Raw genomic sequence first — 17,601 nt, 5'->3', positions numbered from 1 at the left:
TTCAACACACAAGCACAGGGAAAAGAAGTCCAAGCTGTCAATCTGAGCAAATAAACTGAAACACAGTAGTAGTCATTAAAATTCACATAAGGACACATATATACAGTGCCAATAAAAAGGTATTCAAGTCTCTTTTCTTGGTTTACAACACTGAAACAAAGTGGATGTACTTTAGTAATTTTTCTTTAACACAATAACTGAAACTTCATTAAATGCCAAAGAGAAAACAAACTGATATAACTTAAATACAACTATAAAACCTAAATTCTTACAGTAATTGAAGATGTATTCACTCGCTCAATTCAATATTTAGAAGAGGCAGCAATTACTGCTTTGAGTCTCTGTGGTTAGGTTATTGCCATCGTGACACTGCAATTATTCCCCATTGCTCCTTACAAAACCAATCAGGCTCTGTTTAGTTTCATGGCATCTAAATTCTTGATTTAATTGTGGTCTGGATTCTCATCTGAGAAGAGAGTCTTGCTGGAAATGAAAAAAGTCACAGTTCTCTTAAAAAATGTGGCATATTTTTGTTTTGACGATTTCTCTAGATTATGCTGCATTCATTTTTACCCTCTACCCTCACAAGCCTTCCAGGGCCTTTGGCAGGGAAGCATCTCCACAGTACGATGCTGCCACTAACATATGCTTCATGCTGGGGATTGGTGCTTGTATGCGCATGTGTGATGTTACAGCAAATACTGCATACATAATAACAGACCAAAGGGTAATAGGGTAAACATGTATTTAAAGGCACAGCACCTCCACCCACACACACACACACCCACCCACACACACACACACACACACACACACACACACCAGATTGATAGGAAACTATACAAACTATTTTAAATATGACATTTTAGCCTGAAATAATGGTAGAGGTAGGAGCACCTTCTCCAGATATGGTGTCTGCCAATAACTGCAGACACAGAGCCGTGCCTCAAGCCTACATCTGCAGACCATTCATTGTAAATCGATGGACATTACCGAGCCTCACTAATATAAGCACAACCCATACAGTTCAACACTGGCCTACTGGGAAAAGTTATGTTTTTTTGTTGCTAGTATTTTCAGATAACCAGAGCATGACAGAGGGTGAGATATAGCATGCCATACGCAACTGGACTAACACACAGCACATAACCTATGCACCAGAATCCTGTTCAATAATTTCAACTGGACCTGGCCCTTCATTCGGATGAGCCCAGCACTGTAAAGCTTCAGGCACTCTATTGCACATGGTGAAGATCGAGTGTTTCTATTATGTTTCAGCCAAGAGAGGCCTTGGTTTGGCTCAGTAGTATGCTCACAGCAGTACATTGGCCTGGATGGAGCATGGTGGCTCTCTACTTGCACCCTAACGTCTACAGGAGTTCTACAGTGGCTGGCATAGTCATGTTAGCTATAGATTCTGGTGCAGGGCTGGGACTGCCAAACTCAATTGCTCTGCCAGCCTTGGCTTTGGCATTGGAAATGGGTCTGGAGGCTGCACTGTTGAACAAGTTTATGGCATCAGCGGGGCTCCAAAGGGGAAAGAAAAAAACAACTGGCAGTTGGAACCAGATGCTCTGGCATAAGGTAGACATTGCCTTCTTCATAGCTATGTCTGACACTGCTTGGTACATGGAGTTATCATTGTAGCTACATTATGCCTGAGGCCCACAGCATTGGTGTGGTCCTCAGTTTGAAAAGGAAATTTTTACATCTACTGACAATATGCAAGCATGCCTTACGAATACCGAGTGCAAAACAACATACCACATGGATGAAATATAGGTGAAGTTAAAATCATAGGTCTATCTATCCATTCAGGATGTACTCAATCAGTATTTATCCAGTGGAGGGGAACATCAAAGGACACTCAACAATATAGTTTTGTTAAGAAAATACAACATTTGCAAAGCAAAACCAGAGATCTGCCATTCCAACTCTGAACCTGTACACAACCCGTCATACTCTTATCAGTAAGCACCATATGAAAGCCTGAAAGCTTTTGCACTTTTTTCAGAAAAAGGTCATAATATTAGCATGTAGTAACAGAGTAAGCTTTACCTTAAACTGGGTAAAAGTATAGTAAAATGCAATAAAAAAAAGGAGCTACATAAAAGCAGGTTTTTAGACCTGAAACTGTTTAAACAATACATGGGGCTGCGCTGGTGGTGGCATGTTTCTTCAGGTACCAGCGAGACATGAACTATTATCCAGGAAGTCCAGTTTGAGTAACAGATACATGAGTTTGTTTACATGACAGGATTTGGACAGAACTGTGGAAAATATTTTATCTTCTGTCGCGGGTCTCGCAACTATCGCAAGCTAAACAGTAGAAACACGGCGTTACAAATTACAAAGTAATATACCATGTGTGCTTCCATGTGTTTATTTGGACTTCGCAATGTGGTCCAAATAAAATTGACCTTCTCTGCCAGACGATCGTGTGGTTTTATGCCTGACTCTAGGCTCAACCGCTGCCCCCTCATTCCTTCAATCGTCCAAATGTCTGAACACTTCTGAGACATCATCAGTTCTTGGTACCTTCTTAACTTGGTAAAGGATTGCTTTTCTCCACATTTTATAAACATCACATTTTTAAACTCAATGTATTATGGGAAAAAAAAATAATAATAATTAGGGTACAGTTAAGTGTAACTATTTGCACAAGCCAGCAGATTTTTTTCTTTAGGCTAATGATTCTCCATGCAGCATTTGGCTGCATTTTTATGACAACCAAGCAGCTGTACACCAAACCTTTTGCTTGTGGCCTAGTTCAAGACTGTGCTTGTCAACATGCAATGTTAAAACTTGACGAAAGGTATTAACAACAATTGTAATTGTGGACTTCATATGAAATTATTACAGATTCAACCATCACCCTTCATGGACTGTGGCATAACTCTCTGCTCATTTAAAAAGAGTAGCTCTCTGGGTGAATTGGGATTACAGAGGCTGTCCTTCAAACAATTGACCTGGGTTAACGGTCATTATAGCAATCATCTATTTTAGTCAAGTGTTTTGTAACAATCCATTGAACCCCTATAATCCTGACGAATGCTGTTGTGGGCAGGCCCTGTGCTCTGATCTCCCAAGAAAAGTCAAGCTTGTAAGAGGTGAACTTCTATACCTGGATCAATAACCAATTAATAACCATAATATTACCTCTAAATTCCAAGGGGGAAATATGTACAATGCAATACATGAAGAACCTTGCCTTGTTAAAGTGTCCACAAATCAAGGGAAGGCAGCACAATGTCAATGTTGCCTTCGTATGACACAATAACATTTTAGTTTAGTGCATGCCTGGTATGATAACGTATGCTTTTATAGTATAATAAATATATACTATATTTGATAGATTAATTGGTCAGAAATAAAAAAAATTTAGACTATAATTTCAACAGGGCTGACATGAACTGAGTGACTGAGTTAAAAAAAAGAAGAAGAGCTTTTTAGACTCTCTCTTTCAATTTCACACCACTGGTCATTTTGTATTTAAATTATTTCCAACATTACTTAACTACGTGTCCATCAATCAAAAAAAGCACAAATGCTTTCTGTGTAGATGTGGGTTTTAGTTTTTCAAGAGAAAAATACTAAATTGTGAGAAAATAGATGGCCCCTCTAATCCATTAAAAAGGGACTTATGTTTGCTTGATAAATGACAATGTCATTGTCTTTGAATGATCTCTTACACCATTTGACCCCAGATCGATTTAGCACACGGCTCCCTGTAAAGGGCTCGACGGTGCAAAAGTTGACAGGCGAAGCAGATTGAACAGTCTCTACCTGCATTGACTTCCAGCAACCTCCTCTTCTTCTGTTGTCTCTCCTGCTTTTCACGCTCAGCCTTCTCCTTTGCCGCCAGTGCCCTCCTCTGTTTCTCCTCTGACTCCCTCTGCTTCAGGTTTTCTTTCAGTGCTTGCTGTGGGGAGAGCGGGAAAGAAAGTGAGGGAAAGACAAGAGAAAAACAAGACAGTTTGCTAAGTGGGGTTAATTACAGTAGTCTAGAGCCTGTCCAAGGCAGAGGCAGCTGTCCAACACCACTGACATCTCTATCAGGAACCATTAGAGTCAGATGAAGCTTCTAAGATGGAGTGCCACCCTGGTCTTGCCAGACACAAAACAACTTGACACCAGGCACATCAGAGATCAATAAGAGGATGACATAGACATAAATAGAGACTGCTAGTCTTAAAAAAACTTTAGTTTCTGTTCTAATTTTGACGCTTTCATGCATTTAAAAAGGTTATGTATTCTTTTATTCTTTAAAAGATTAATAAAGGTCTGTTTTTATGTTTCTTGTTCTCTCTTGTTTTTCACTCTACAGTCATCATCCCTGGCAGAATCACTTTACAAGATAAACCAAAGTGAGCGGAAAACGTTCCTATGTGTTAAAAAAAACAAAATACTAACACAGGATAGAATGTATAACGCCTGAAAATGTACAACTATACAAGCCCCGGATGTAGCAACTGTGCCCTTGCAAAATAGATGGTGGCGATAGCGCAAGGGGAGGAGAATGGCGGCTGAAATAGGTGGCCAATGGCAGGCTTATACCAACAGTCTTAATCCGGTAAATCAGACTACCATTTGGTAAACAGCAGATGAGCTCCACGGCAATGCTAACAGCAATACAATTCAGGCTGTACTGTAAATGCTCAGCTAAACTCAGTTTACAGCTGCTGCTGTGTGGGTGGATGTTGATGTCTACAACAATAACTGCAGATCAACTGTAAACATAATTCACACTTACAACCACCTGAACTTTTCAGAAACTGAAACCGCCAGATTTGATGTAATTACAAGATTAGGCAACTTTACTGCATATACTTATTAACCATAAACCTAGAATTTAATTAGGAAATCAAAATGTTTATGAAAACATTGACTATTGATTGCACTTACTGTCTTGCACTTGTACGCATGTGCAATGCACATTATAAATCATTACATGTATTTATGATGATGTTAGGTTTTCTCGTCATCATTTTATTCTTCAGATTGGAATTTCTAACATTTGAGAAAAATATTCTAGAATTGCAATATATAGTAATAAAAAAAAATCATATATGCATACATAATTTCATTTCTCTTTTTAGGGGATAATGTAGTTTGACTCGATGTTACATGAAGGAATAGAAACTCCTACAGTACAGTAAAAATCATTCATTTTTCTTTTTTGTCAGGCCTCTCTGTTAATAAAGCACAATAATAAAATGTGGGGAAATTGAATACATTTGTGCAGATATTTCTATTAAAAGCAAGTGGACTACAAACAAATTAACAATCTTCAAACAGCATAAGAAAACCTTTAAGTTGACTGAATGCGGTCCCTTTCTTTTGACCAGATACTCATATTGATTACCTGCATTTTAACCACATGCACTAAGTTCCAGTTTAAATTTCTGGGCAAGTCCCTTTTCCTAATTTATTACATTTTGATGTAATAAATACAAGTCTTGCGACTGGATGAGCTTCTACAGCATTCACTGAGACTGCAAGCATGCCCCAGTGGTTGCTATTCGGTCCTGTGACAGAAATGTCTTAATATTATTGACATTTGCACAAGAGGATATAGCCAACTTCTAAACTTGTCAAAAATGTCATTAATTCCATTCTGCCTGTCTATGAAGAATTATTTCATAGGTATACTATCTACCGTACATGAACCACTGTGGGTACAGGCTCTATAATCCCTCTGCCAAAAGGGTTTTTCAAATAATAGTGTCAATAGCTCAATAAAGCCACAGCCAGGAGACAGACTGCATATGATTTAATAGAGTGCTAGCATGATTACCATCCTGATCAATAGCCAGTCACTTAAAGAAAGGGAGTCTGGGCTTTTATCAAACAGCCATCTCCTCCTTTTTGTCTCCCCTCCTCTTGTGTTATTCACACAGCACAGCTAGACAGGCAGGTCTGTAGAAGAATAGTAATGCCAAACCAACATTAATGGATGCACACAAAGGCACACACCGAAAACAATGTCATACTTGGAAAACTACAGTGGGACAGTAAAGAGGGGCAGTCACTTATTGAGGCCCACTGAACCTCTTATTAAGTCAGCAGCATACAAGTGACCATAGGCCTTTTTCACAGAAGACATTTTGACTTGCCACAGTAGGCAAATGCACAGGTGTAAATAATTAAACAAAATGATGGCTGAATTCTATTTAGCTGCTTTCATTTCAGGTTCCTGGTATCGTGCATGCTGGCTCACTGTCAGGCCCCGATCACACCGGGCAAAACCATTTCTTTCCTATGGTACGGCACCTGGTGTGTGCTCCTCTCTTGCACCGTGTTACTTTTTATAGGGGTTTTAAGATGCCCATAAGTGTTCAAATATTCTTAACTTTTCAGCGCACGGCGTGGAGTCGCACCACTTGTCAAAGTCACACTTGACCCAGACAGCTAATCAAACCAAGCAAGAGGCGGGCTCTACTACTTTACCACTTCCTTCCTGTGTTGATGCAGGTAAATGTGGTTGTAAGAGTGGGACAACGGGAAATACAGACGAAAGGTCGATAATAGTAGTATTTTCTTACGATGAACTAAATAATTCAAGGTCACCCAATTATTCAAGCAACGGCAACAGCTCGACATCAGCTTAAATCAATTTTTTTAATTCGATTAATCACATTTGATTGGCCGATTGCGCACGCAGTCCCGCTCCACAGGCACACTGCGCTGTTTTGCCCGAAGCGCTTTGCCAAGGCGTTTTTGAAGCGGCCGCGTCTGTAGCGACGTGTTTCAGCCTGATCGCCGCCTCACTCTCACGAGCCATCGTTAGTGTTATTGGTAACGCCTGTGCTTTTCCTACTGCGACAAAATGGCTGTGAGAAAGACCTATTGCTGGAAATGATATACTCAACTTGAATTTAAAACAAATGAAATAAGACACACTTGAAATAAGAGAAATCACAACTCAAACACTCAGTAAATCACTATGGTTATGTTCTCTATGGTCGAGTACAGCTGCATGTGACTAGTCATAATCACTCCTATGGTGTATCCTGTCCAATAGATCCTCCACATCTGCACACTGTGACCTTTTTCTTTCACTGGAGAAAATATATAATTTTTTTCTTATTTACACACAGACCACAATAAGATTGTAGCTTGTTGGCAGCTTAGCAGACATAATTTAAACATTTATTACAAACTCACTCACATAAAGACAATGGCGTCTGACATTACTGATATGTACCACTCAAAAGGTTTTTAGCTGTTCATGTAAAGGTGATATTTTGAATACATTGAATGGGAATATATACATAGGTTCTTCTGTAATATACTTAAAAATGTGCATAAAAGTATTAAGTAAGTAGTAAGTAAAAACTGCTAAGTTAAAATGCTGTAAGTCATTGCACTACTTGGTTAAACTACTTGGTTAAAAAGATGGTCATTCATTTCTTTACGGAGTTAAAATGCACTATGATCTGTAGATCGGTAATCTATTGCTCTGACCTTTTCATATAAAAGAGGTTTAAAAGATAAATAGGATAAAAAGACAATTTGTGTTTAAAATGCTGTCTAACATACCTATACTTTGGGAAAAATGCACTTGAAAATACATTTTGCAGTATTTCTTTGTTTCCTTAAGTTTCTATTTGTTTCCTGTTTTAAGCACTAGTTGAGTTGCTAATCTGTGTTTGATTACTAATGCCTTGTTCGGACTGTAGGGGAATGTGTGGCTTCCGCTCGTTCATTACAACATTGGATGTGAGCGAAGCAACATCGTGTCCGTGTAGCTCATTCTATTTTCCCCTTTTACAGGTAAGAACGAAGGTGGTGATATGAAATGTATATGTGTCTTAATTTTGTAAGGAAGTAAGGGAGTAAAATATTAGTTACCGTGATAACTCAAGTATGTGAATTTAGAGGATTGAATGTAAACGTGTTGCTCTACTGTAGCTTGCAGGCTAACTGCGTCATGCGAAGCTAGGTGAAGCGTGGTACTAACGTTAATGTAACATCGCCGTTGCCTGTGTTCACTCGTTTTATATTGTTTGTATGAGAATGCTATTGCTGCAGTTTAAGAACAATAGTGTTAACTATTACAGTGATAATTGTGCAGAAGCAAATAATTCATGTGTTGGTGCAACTGGAGTAAGATTGTAAATTATTCTGGATTAATAATAAATGTATAGCAGAAGTATTTTGCAAGGTGCAGCTAAGATATATTTTGTTTATTGAAAATACTGTTTCACTGTTACTTACCAAAACTGTTTGAGATACTGAAAGGGACATTATTGTGCTGTGAATAAAGAAAATACGTGGTTTGTTATATCTTGTAAACCTGCTATTATGATGTTACTGAAAAAATGCATTACAACATTGGATGTGAGCGAAGCAACATCGTGTCCGTGTAGCTCATTCTATTTTCCCCTTTTACAGGGGCATAGCATTCAGAGCTCTATATTTAAATGAAACTAACTCCTCCACAAAATGAACTTTGATTTGACGTAATGAAACTGTCAGTAGCTCGTGGCAACTGTTGATTCACAAATGACTATATTCTAAATGGGCATCCAATCTTGTAAATTACAGGCGGAGAGAACTACGAAAAGAAAAGGGAAGGACAAAAGTACTGACACATAATACATTTTCAATGAAGAACAATTAGGTGATCCCAGGTTAGTTTTCAGCTCTGATGGATGTCTAATGTGAACATAACATTCCTTCCCTTCTTCACTATCAAGCTCCGCTCTCATTTAAAAGTCAAATTCAATTACTCAAACAAAATGGAAACATAATTGCACTATAACACACTATAAGCGGTTGCTACCTTTAACCCAAACAATTTCATAAATACAGCAACCCAGCCACTCGTGAAATCAGTGTTGTTTAATACAGCCTCACAGATCGGACTGTCAATTACGTTTTACGACGTATGTATTTTAAAACTAACCAACTTATAAAAGACATGATTAGTTTGCCTTTTCGTAGAGAAAATGTAATGCAAAAAATGCCTTACAAGCCTATGATGCAAATGACAACTGTACTATGTCATTAACATCTGTAGGCCAATTATAATATAGACCATCTTATTAAGATGGTTAACTTTGACATAATTTCATTAAACAAGAGTCTATAGCCATGTAAGCTGCTTTTTGTAGCAATACTTTGGCACAGTGGTGCTTTGAGCTAGATAACACCAGCATGCTTAACATGCATAGGATGTCAATTATGTTAACAAGCTGCAGTTTAGCAGGTATAATGTTTGACACATTATTAATAAACACAAAGTACAGCTAAAGATGCTGGGAAAGTCCTTAGTTTTGCAGGCTCTATATTGGTAGTCAATAACCAAATAACTGATGCTGATACTGAATCAAAGTTATTTAAATTCATCCTGAGGGGACCACGAACAACCAACTATCAACAATCCATGCTATAGTTGTCGAGGGATTTCAAAAAATGTCAAGCTGCTGGTGGCACTTGAGGAAATGTAACTGTAACTGGGGCTATATTTGTAGCAAATTTCATGAAAATCCACCCAATAGTTGAGGATATTTCAATTTCAACCACAAATATCAACCTCACGTTGGTACTAGAGGAAAGGTCAGGGCACCAGAGTCATCCTCTTGAGACCATGAATGTATGTTCAAGATGTCACGACAATCCATGCGAAAGTTTATAAGTTATTTCAGTCTAGTCTGAAGTGGCAGACTGACGACAATCCAAACAAATTGCCTTTCCTAGTGCCATGCTAGAAATGAATGGCAGGTGTTTCAATAATGTGGCTATGCAGATCAACAGAGAGGCAAAATTACATCCTATTTTAAACTGGACCCTTTACTGCTGCCAGCAGCCGGGAAAACAATGTTCAGTCAATAACGGGTCAATACAACAAGTGGGCTGCTTAAGAGAGGATCACTCAAACTTTACAAAGAGTATGGAACAGGCAAAAGAGCAGCAGCAGCAGCTAAAGAACATAACATCCTAGTTAAAACAGAATTGGCTGATATGATCCCAGCCAGTACAAAAGGGCCATGCTGTCTTCCTAAATCACAGAACCAATTAGCAATATTAGAATAATAGAAGGAAAAACAACATGTCAGTGTGGACATTGAGTACAGTAACATAAAAAAAATCATTTTAAGCACAGGCAAGGCAGGTGTTAGTTTGTAAATCCAAATTCAAGGCAAGAATGATCTAACTACTGAAAAATAATGAGAACTAAAGGAACATTGATTTTGAGAGATAGTGAAGAGTCTGAAACTACAAAAATGTGTCATGTGACTTTTTTTGCCTTCTGACAAAGCATCCATTTTTACTGTAATATTGAGCTGAAGGAGAGAAAGCAGTAAATAGAGAGAGAGAGGGAGAGAGAGAGAACCAGCTCTCTGAGGAAATTGCCCTCCGCTTTCCTTCATCACTGTAGGTCTGCTTCCCCCTCCTCCTCTCCTGGATGTCCGCCATTAGACACGCTCAATTGGATTCCTGTCAGATGTGCGGCCTCGTCCTGGGGCTCCTTCCTACGGGTGACTGAGCATGCGGTACGTGTGTGTACGAGTGTGTGTCCATCTTTGTGCGTGAAAAAGCTAAGCAGCTTTCCAAATAGAAAAAATGGCCAACACAAAATGACAAACGCACACAAACAAAAATGCGCACACACACACACACACAGTTCAAGGCTCAGTTCGCCTCAGGCAGTGGTCCAGAGACAGCTCGCACCTATTAGCATGGGCCTTGACACAGCAGGGTAAATGCTGACACAGATTTGACCGAGAGGTTATAGTGCTGAGATTTACTGTATGCCTACGTTCATTGACCTAGCCTTGGCTTCTCCCAAGATATGTCTGTGTGATGTGACCATTTGAACCAATTGCTGACCTAACGCAGGGGAATAAATAGCTACCTTGGGAGTTTTGACCATATAATTCTAGTCTTTATAACACTTGGCTTGTTCACCTCTCGCTGGCAGAGTCATTGACTGTAATGTTTGGTCAGAACATAAACGCTACAGCAGAACCTCAAGCCTGAACTGTGGAGCTAAAATTAAAGGAATTACAGCTGCAATATGAGACATTAGCGTGCCAGTAGGGGATATTTATTTTACTTTTTTTTTTTTTACCAGGAATATTCCCATTGCGATTCATAATCTCTTTTACAAGGGTATGTACATATATACACGTATGTATAACAGCTGTTATACGTATAGTCTTATCACTATTATCAATTGGCATTGAACAAAATGGAGCCTATGGAGTCTATTAAAGTGAGGAAAAGAATTGCACCACAGAGAAGTTATGGGATCAATTGGGATGTGAATTTGATCATAATAGAAGGACAGGATCATAATAGAAGGACAGGACTAATAAAAATAGTTTGTGCCTCAATGTGAAAAGCTGTTTATTGTACATGTAGCTTTAATTAAGCAAAGTGCTCGTGTGAAAGCTGGACACTGTTAATGTGGTTTGACCTTGTTAGCAGTTGGCTTAAACATGGGTCCCAAATCATACAGGGAGGTACCTTTTCTTCAACATATAAACATATATTCTATATACTGTACTTGTAGGTTTACAAAAACATGTTTACTGTGCGTCTCGATAATGATGTAGACTGTAAACTTATTTAAAACTGTTCGAAAGTTTCTTTTCAGACTTAGCGTAGATTGTACATTGTGTACAGTACGCATGAAATGTCTACATCAGCAGCACAACTACTCTCCCTGAAAAATACACAGATGTACTGTAGAGCGAAAGCTTTGGAGTACAAGAAAATCGAAACCACAAGTAATGTAAAGTAATGGCTGTGTAGGAAAAAAGGCAAAGAGGCATGAAATCCATTTGTAAGTGTGAGGTAGATGTTAAGTTGGGGGCAGGGCAGGAACTTTAGTAGGCTAATTAGCTACTATTATCTGTCGCACCCACAGTAGCCTGTGTCACTAATCCTGCTGATTAAACACAGTGGGTCTCCATAGCTCCACAGCTCACTGTAGCGCCAGACTGATAAAGCCACAAAGCTCAGTGATGATATAAATGTCTGGCTGAGACAGGACTGCATAGGACTGACACTGTTCTGCTTTGCATTATACCACAGGACACTGATGTGGGAATCACAAAAAAGAAGTTGAGGTTCTGTCTTAATGCAGCCAATAAATAAAAATAGTAAAAGTTTATAATCCAGCTTGTTAATGATTTTAATGCTGTTAAAGGTTTGCTTATGTCAGTACTGTTCATAAATACAGATATAGCAAAGCAGGCCTATAGTTCCAAATATTATTAGTTGATAAAAGACACAAAATGAATACACCCATAACTCAAAATAATTAGTTACACCTTTTAAATGGTATTATGGAACACCAATCCACATAAATTGGTACTCCAAGATCCTTTTTAATAGCTGTAGGATTTTCCTGAAAAACAATGTATAGACTCATACACAATATTTCAGTGTCAGTATCTGAATCTATTCTTATTTTTCTGTGTTGGGGACATTTCTGGGCATTAACTAGGGGTGTGCAAAAAAATCGATTCACATTCGTATCGCGATTCAAGTTCTACCAATTCTATATATATATATATATATATGAAATTGTATGTCTACTGCAATCACACGTGAAATTTACATACTGTGAATCGTTTTATTAAAGCGTAACTCTCGCCAAAATGCAACCTAGGGTCTTTTTGTGAATGTACCCGAGTCAAACTTTCGTTTAAAAGCATATTTAGGACGGAAGCGTCACGTTTAAGATTTACCGTATTCTCGTTTTTCGGTCAAATGGCCTTTTGAATGGGAGTCCTAGGGGCACTTTCATGCTAGCCTCAAAATAGCTATTTTTAAAACACTAAGAAGGCTCGACACAACATGAAACTTTGCTCCAAGTATCACCAGGGGCTCTACACATGAACTCGAGCATTGACAACATTTTTTTGTGTACCCAGAGTTTACTAAAAAGAAAGGTTTTGAACAACTCACCGTAGGTCTTGTTGTTTCCAGCCGCAGCCATTTTATCAGTCAAAAACAATCGATTTCCGAATGCAACATAACAGGGAGGAGAGTAAAGATGGAAAGCTCCTAAAGCTTAGTTCCATATAAATGCACGGATAATTTCTTGTTTTGTCGTTACTGAAAAATAATATTGACCTCGTAGTTGAAAAAGGAGCCTCATATGGAGTCCGTTCATTCGCATTCAGATATCGACTCGTTTTGACTGCTGAGGTGGTAGCAGCCGGAAACAACAAGACCTATGGTGAGTTGTTCAAACCTTTTCAGTAAACTCTGGGTACACAAACAATGTTGTCAGTGCTTTCGTTAAGGTGCAGAGACCCTGGTGATACATCGAGAAAAGTTTCATGTTGTGTCGAGCCTTCTTAGTGTTTTAAAAATAGCTATTTTGAGGCTAGCATAAAAGTGCCCCTAGGACTCCCATTCAAAAGGCCATTTGACCGAAAAACGAGAATACGGTTAATCTTAAATGTGATTCAGTCCTAAATATGCTTTTAAACGAAAGTTTGACTCGGGTACATTCACAAAAAGACCCTAGGTTGCATTTTGGCGAGAGTTACGCTTTAATCGAGAATCGTTTTTGAATCGAATCTTGAGCCTAAAAATCAATATCGAATCGTGACATTTTTCTGAATTGTATAGCCTAGAAATGTAGACGCACCCTAGCGGCAGAAAATTTAATTTGCAGCCAGGGGGGTCTAGGCACTCTCCGTTGGCTTGTGAGCTGGAAAAACCAAACTCTGGTCAGGCCAATCAGAACGTGTATAGAGTCGGTAGGCGGGCTTATGGCTGCTGCTGCTGGGAACAGCGGTCTTCTGGAAGACTTGTAGTTAACCTTTTCTTTGAGAAAAGAACAAAGAACGGCACTGAAGTCATTCTTAAAAAAGGAAGTTTGGAGTTTTGCCGACCGGATACGGCAAAAGTTTAATCTATCAACTAGCTCTGCTACCTTCTTCGTTGCTCTGCCTGGTTGCTATCCTATTGCATGCAGAGAGAATTTGAAAGATAATCGTTTATCCCGCCCCTCGGATTGAGCTCCGTCAATGGTGAGTTCTGGCTTGTCAGGCTACCCCTAGCATTAACCTCTATAAAAACGTAGCGACCAGGTGCCAAATCGTAAGAGTCTTTGTTTACATTCCTTTGCATTTTAGTTAGTTTAATATTAGCCTGTACACAATGTAATTAGTTTATTTATTTATAATATGTTCATGTTGTAGCAAAAAGGTTTCTCTGTTTTTGTTAATTTTGGCCAAGTTTGGATCGATACCAATCCTGAGTATCTGACTGGCGCACCCCTATCGAAATGCACAACCAGTTTTATTAATGTTACTCTGAGTGAGCAGTGTTACCAGATTTTTTTAATTTTGATAACTGTTTTGATTCACAATTAAGGTAGAAAATAAAAGTTTTGTGTTTAATGTATTTTTGTTGATGTTGAAATGGATTTTAAAACATATGGTATCAAAAAAAGTATCGTTAAGGAACCGGCATCGAAACTGAGGTATCGAAATTGGCACCAGATCGAAAGATTTTGAACGATGCCCAGCCCTAATCTACAGTACAGTGTACTCACAGTGAACATGGCACGGAAGTTGCTGAGATCTGTAAACAGTTCCTCCACAGAGGTCTTCTTGGGGTCGATGGCAAAGTACTCCAGCATGTTTTGATATAGCGTCTCCATATTGCTGTGCATTATCACCAGCTTGCCATACTGCTCCCTGGCAACCTTGCTGAAGCTGTGAGGGTTGTGGTCAAGGTCACCAACACATCAGGAAGTGCAGAAAAAAAAAAACAACAGAAAGCATTCACATTTGTTGCCGTAATGATCTAAAGCCGGAAAACAGATTGTCAGTGGGAAACTGTGAAGTTTGCATTATGAGCTCTGATACTGTCAGTCAGGTTACCACTGCAGTGTGTTTACTGGTATAAACCCCCTGAAGCCTACAGCATATGTGACACATGTATGGCTGCTGTCAAAGTGTGTTGGTTTATTTGACATGCACAATATTAAATACAAACCTAAATAAAAAGAATATGTTCTACTCTGAAAACAAGGAGACCAAAATCCACACTATCAATTCAAAGACCATCCAATCAGATGATAATTTATCTGAAATAATAATAAAATCTGTTTTTTTAGTACTAATTTCACAGTCAATGTAAACACAGCAGATAACATATTTGCATTTAACTGTGCTCCTGGCACTGGTCCTGTGCCAAATGTGGCAGCAAGCACAGTCTAGGTCTGCTTACGCTTTTTAGGCTGAATAACCCTGACAATTCTCTTTTTCTCCACTGTGCGGACCAACATGTCCTTGCATCTCAAAATGTACCAAGAATCGTGTCAAGAGCAGTTCCTCACGGACATGGATACATCCTACAATGCAAAGAGATCTACTAAAGCAAAATATCACTCATTTTAAGATTGCCTGTGGAGTAATCTGCGCCCAAACTGTCTAGCACAGAAGATTGAAGAGCATTAAAAGGTCATCCTGGTTAAACTTAGCAAAGCAAAGGACAGTTCTGCTATGTTGGTACGTTTGTGGATGTGTGTGGATGAGGACAAATAGGTAATGGTTGTGTCAACATAAGCTGGAAACCTGTCAGTGTCAGAGCAAAGTGAGAGGGAAAGGGAGAACACTAATATACATCCTGCCTACTAGTCATCATGCAGACAATACTTGCTATATGTAGTATTCTAGCAAGCATGGATTAGCTGTTCAAAAGATAATTTCATATACTGCTATATATAATATTAGCTCTTTTGAGTTTTATTTTCTATTTACAAAAGCATATTCTGAGCTGTTCTTTCCACATAATGACACTGTTTGATAAAACTTTTGATCCATGAAAAAAGTAAATGTAGGTTAGAATCAGTTTGAATCAATCTCCTCCTTTTAAAAAGTATCGGTATTTGTATGTGCAAATCAATGAAAACATTAAATTATGTGTCCTGAAGCAGCAGTCCTGTTAATGACCCCTACAACCTTTTCTCATGGCAGAAAAGTAAGTGTGTGTGTGTGTGTGTGTGTGTTTTATCACAAAGCCTTTCTGACTCCTATTGAGCCCCTTCATTATAGCTCAATTGATGGACCTGTTGGCTGGGGATGGGACTACCTATTCCCAGCTGGGTAAATGCTGTTCAATAGGCCCCGTTTCCAGATTGACTTGTCAGAAATATCTTTCCAAGCCAGGATCTGGGGGAAAGACGTATGACTTAAGCCTGAACAGGTGATGGAAAGCAAGAGAGGGAGAAAAGAAGAAATAACCGAGAGCCAGTGTTGATAGGTATCCTGCGGTGAAAAATATTTCTCCTCCACCTGTTCCCACTCGCCTGACATTTCCCTATTCCGAAGAAATCAGTGGTCCACTGCAGCTCAAGAATATCTGCTCACTCTTGCTTTCCTACTGATCCTTTACTCCTTTCCCCCACCTTTTCCATCAAATGTCCTTCTCACATTCAGAAGTCTAACACTAGACCAATAATACAGTAACTGTATACTCAAGTGGCACATGAACTGATAATGGATTTTTTTTAATGTCACCAATGTGACACTCCAGGCTTCTCATGTTTAGCTGGTGACTGTAGATTTTGCTAATTGGAATAATGTCGCCAGCATATTTCATCAGCTGCAGGTAAAGCCGCCATTTGTGAAATTTTAACGTGATGATTGTATCATCTTTAATGAGGCTTCTTCAGGATGAGCGGTGGAACTTCAAGAATAAAACGAGCAAATGTCCTTGCCTTTGATCTATTTTAGATATATCATAGCCAGGATGACTGCGGATCTTCAAAGATATGACTGAGTAAGGTTCAGTAATGGTCAGTGTTATCTAATGTGAAATACTATAAAAAGGGTCCACTCAAAATTTACTCAAAAGTCCTTGATTATACAAACATGGCTTGTCAATATTGATTAAAAAACACATTTTTAGTGTAGATTAATAAAGGAATAAGGTTCAGAATCAGAGTCAAAAACATTGCTGTGGAGGTTAGTACACCTCTTTTTTTTTTTTTCTTAACAACCATTCTGTACAACAATAAAAAAATGAAACTGTAACAATTACATATAACACTTGTAATGTAATCCAAAATTCTTACGGGAATTATTCAAGTTAATTTAAAGGTGCACAAAAGTCACGTTTACTATACGTTATGATGGTCAGATCTCACTTCCATGTTGTACATACAGGTTGTGACCATTAATTAGGCTACCAATCAAAACTGTAGTGGTTCTGCTGTCTCAGCCAACAAACGTTGATCACAGATTACCATTACATTGTGCGTGTTGGATTCAAGCATGAGCACAGTGTGGAGTGTGAGGTTCGCATTTGGATGGTCTTGCGGTGAATACAACATCTGAGCAGCCCAAGACACTACATTTTATATAAAATATGGGGTTAGCAACACAGTGGTGCGTGTGTGTCAAGCTGACTTTTGGTCTCTATGAAACTTGGGGGCCTTGACGCTCAGCATTTTCAATTTATTAGAAGCTTACAGTAAGATTTCAGATTTTTTTTTTTTTTAATCAGTGTTGCTAAACTTAGACATTTTGTGCAGGGCACCTGGAATTGGAAAGCAAGGTAGTGAAAGACTGAGCTGTCAAATCCATTCTCAGTGAACCTTTCTGTGTTTCACTCAAG

General features: G+C 38.7%; 1 protein-coding gene across 5 annotated transcripts in view; it reads right to left on the bottom strand.

Annotated features, from left to right (window-relative positions):
* LOC144515515 (protein diaphanous homolog 3-like) overlaps positions 1–17,601 on the bottom strand; it is a 197,974-nt gene that overhangs the window by 65,896 nt on the left and 114,477 nt on the right. For all 5 annotated transcript variants that reach the window (XM_078246442.1, XM_078246461.1, XM_078246451.1 and 2 more), the window contains 2 exons: positions 14,531–14,695; positions 3,787–3,922 (listed from right to left, as the gene is read on the bottom strand). In XM_078246442.1, the coding sequence (XP_078102568.1) occupies positions 3,787–3,922; positions 14,531–14,695 (301 nt within the window). The remainder of the gene's footprint in view (positions 1–3,786; positions 3,923–14,530; positions 14,696–17,601) is intronic.

Source organism: Sander vitreus, chromosome 1, assembly GCF_031162955.1.
Source record: "Sander vitreus isolate 19-12246 chromosome 1, sanVit1, whole genome shotgun sequence".
Classification (NCBI taxonomy): domain Eukaryota; kingdom Metazoa; phylum Chordata; class Actinopteri; order Perciformes; family Percidae; genus Sander; species Sander vitreus.
This window is presented reverse-complemented; position numbering and strand designations above follow the sequence as displayed.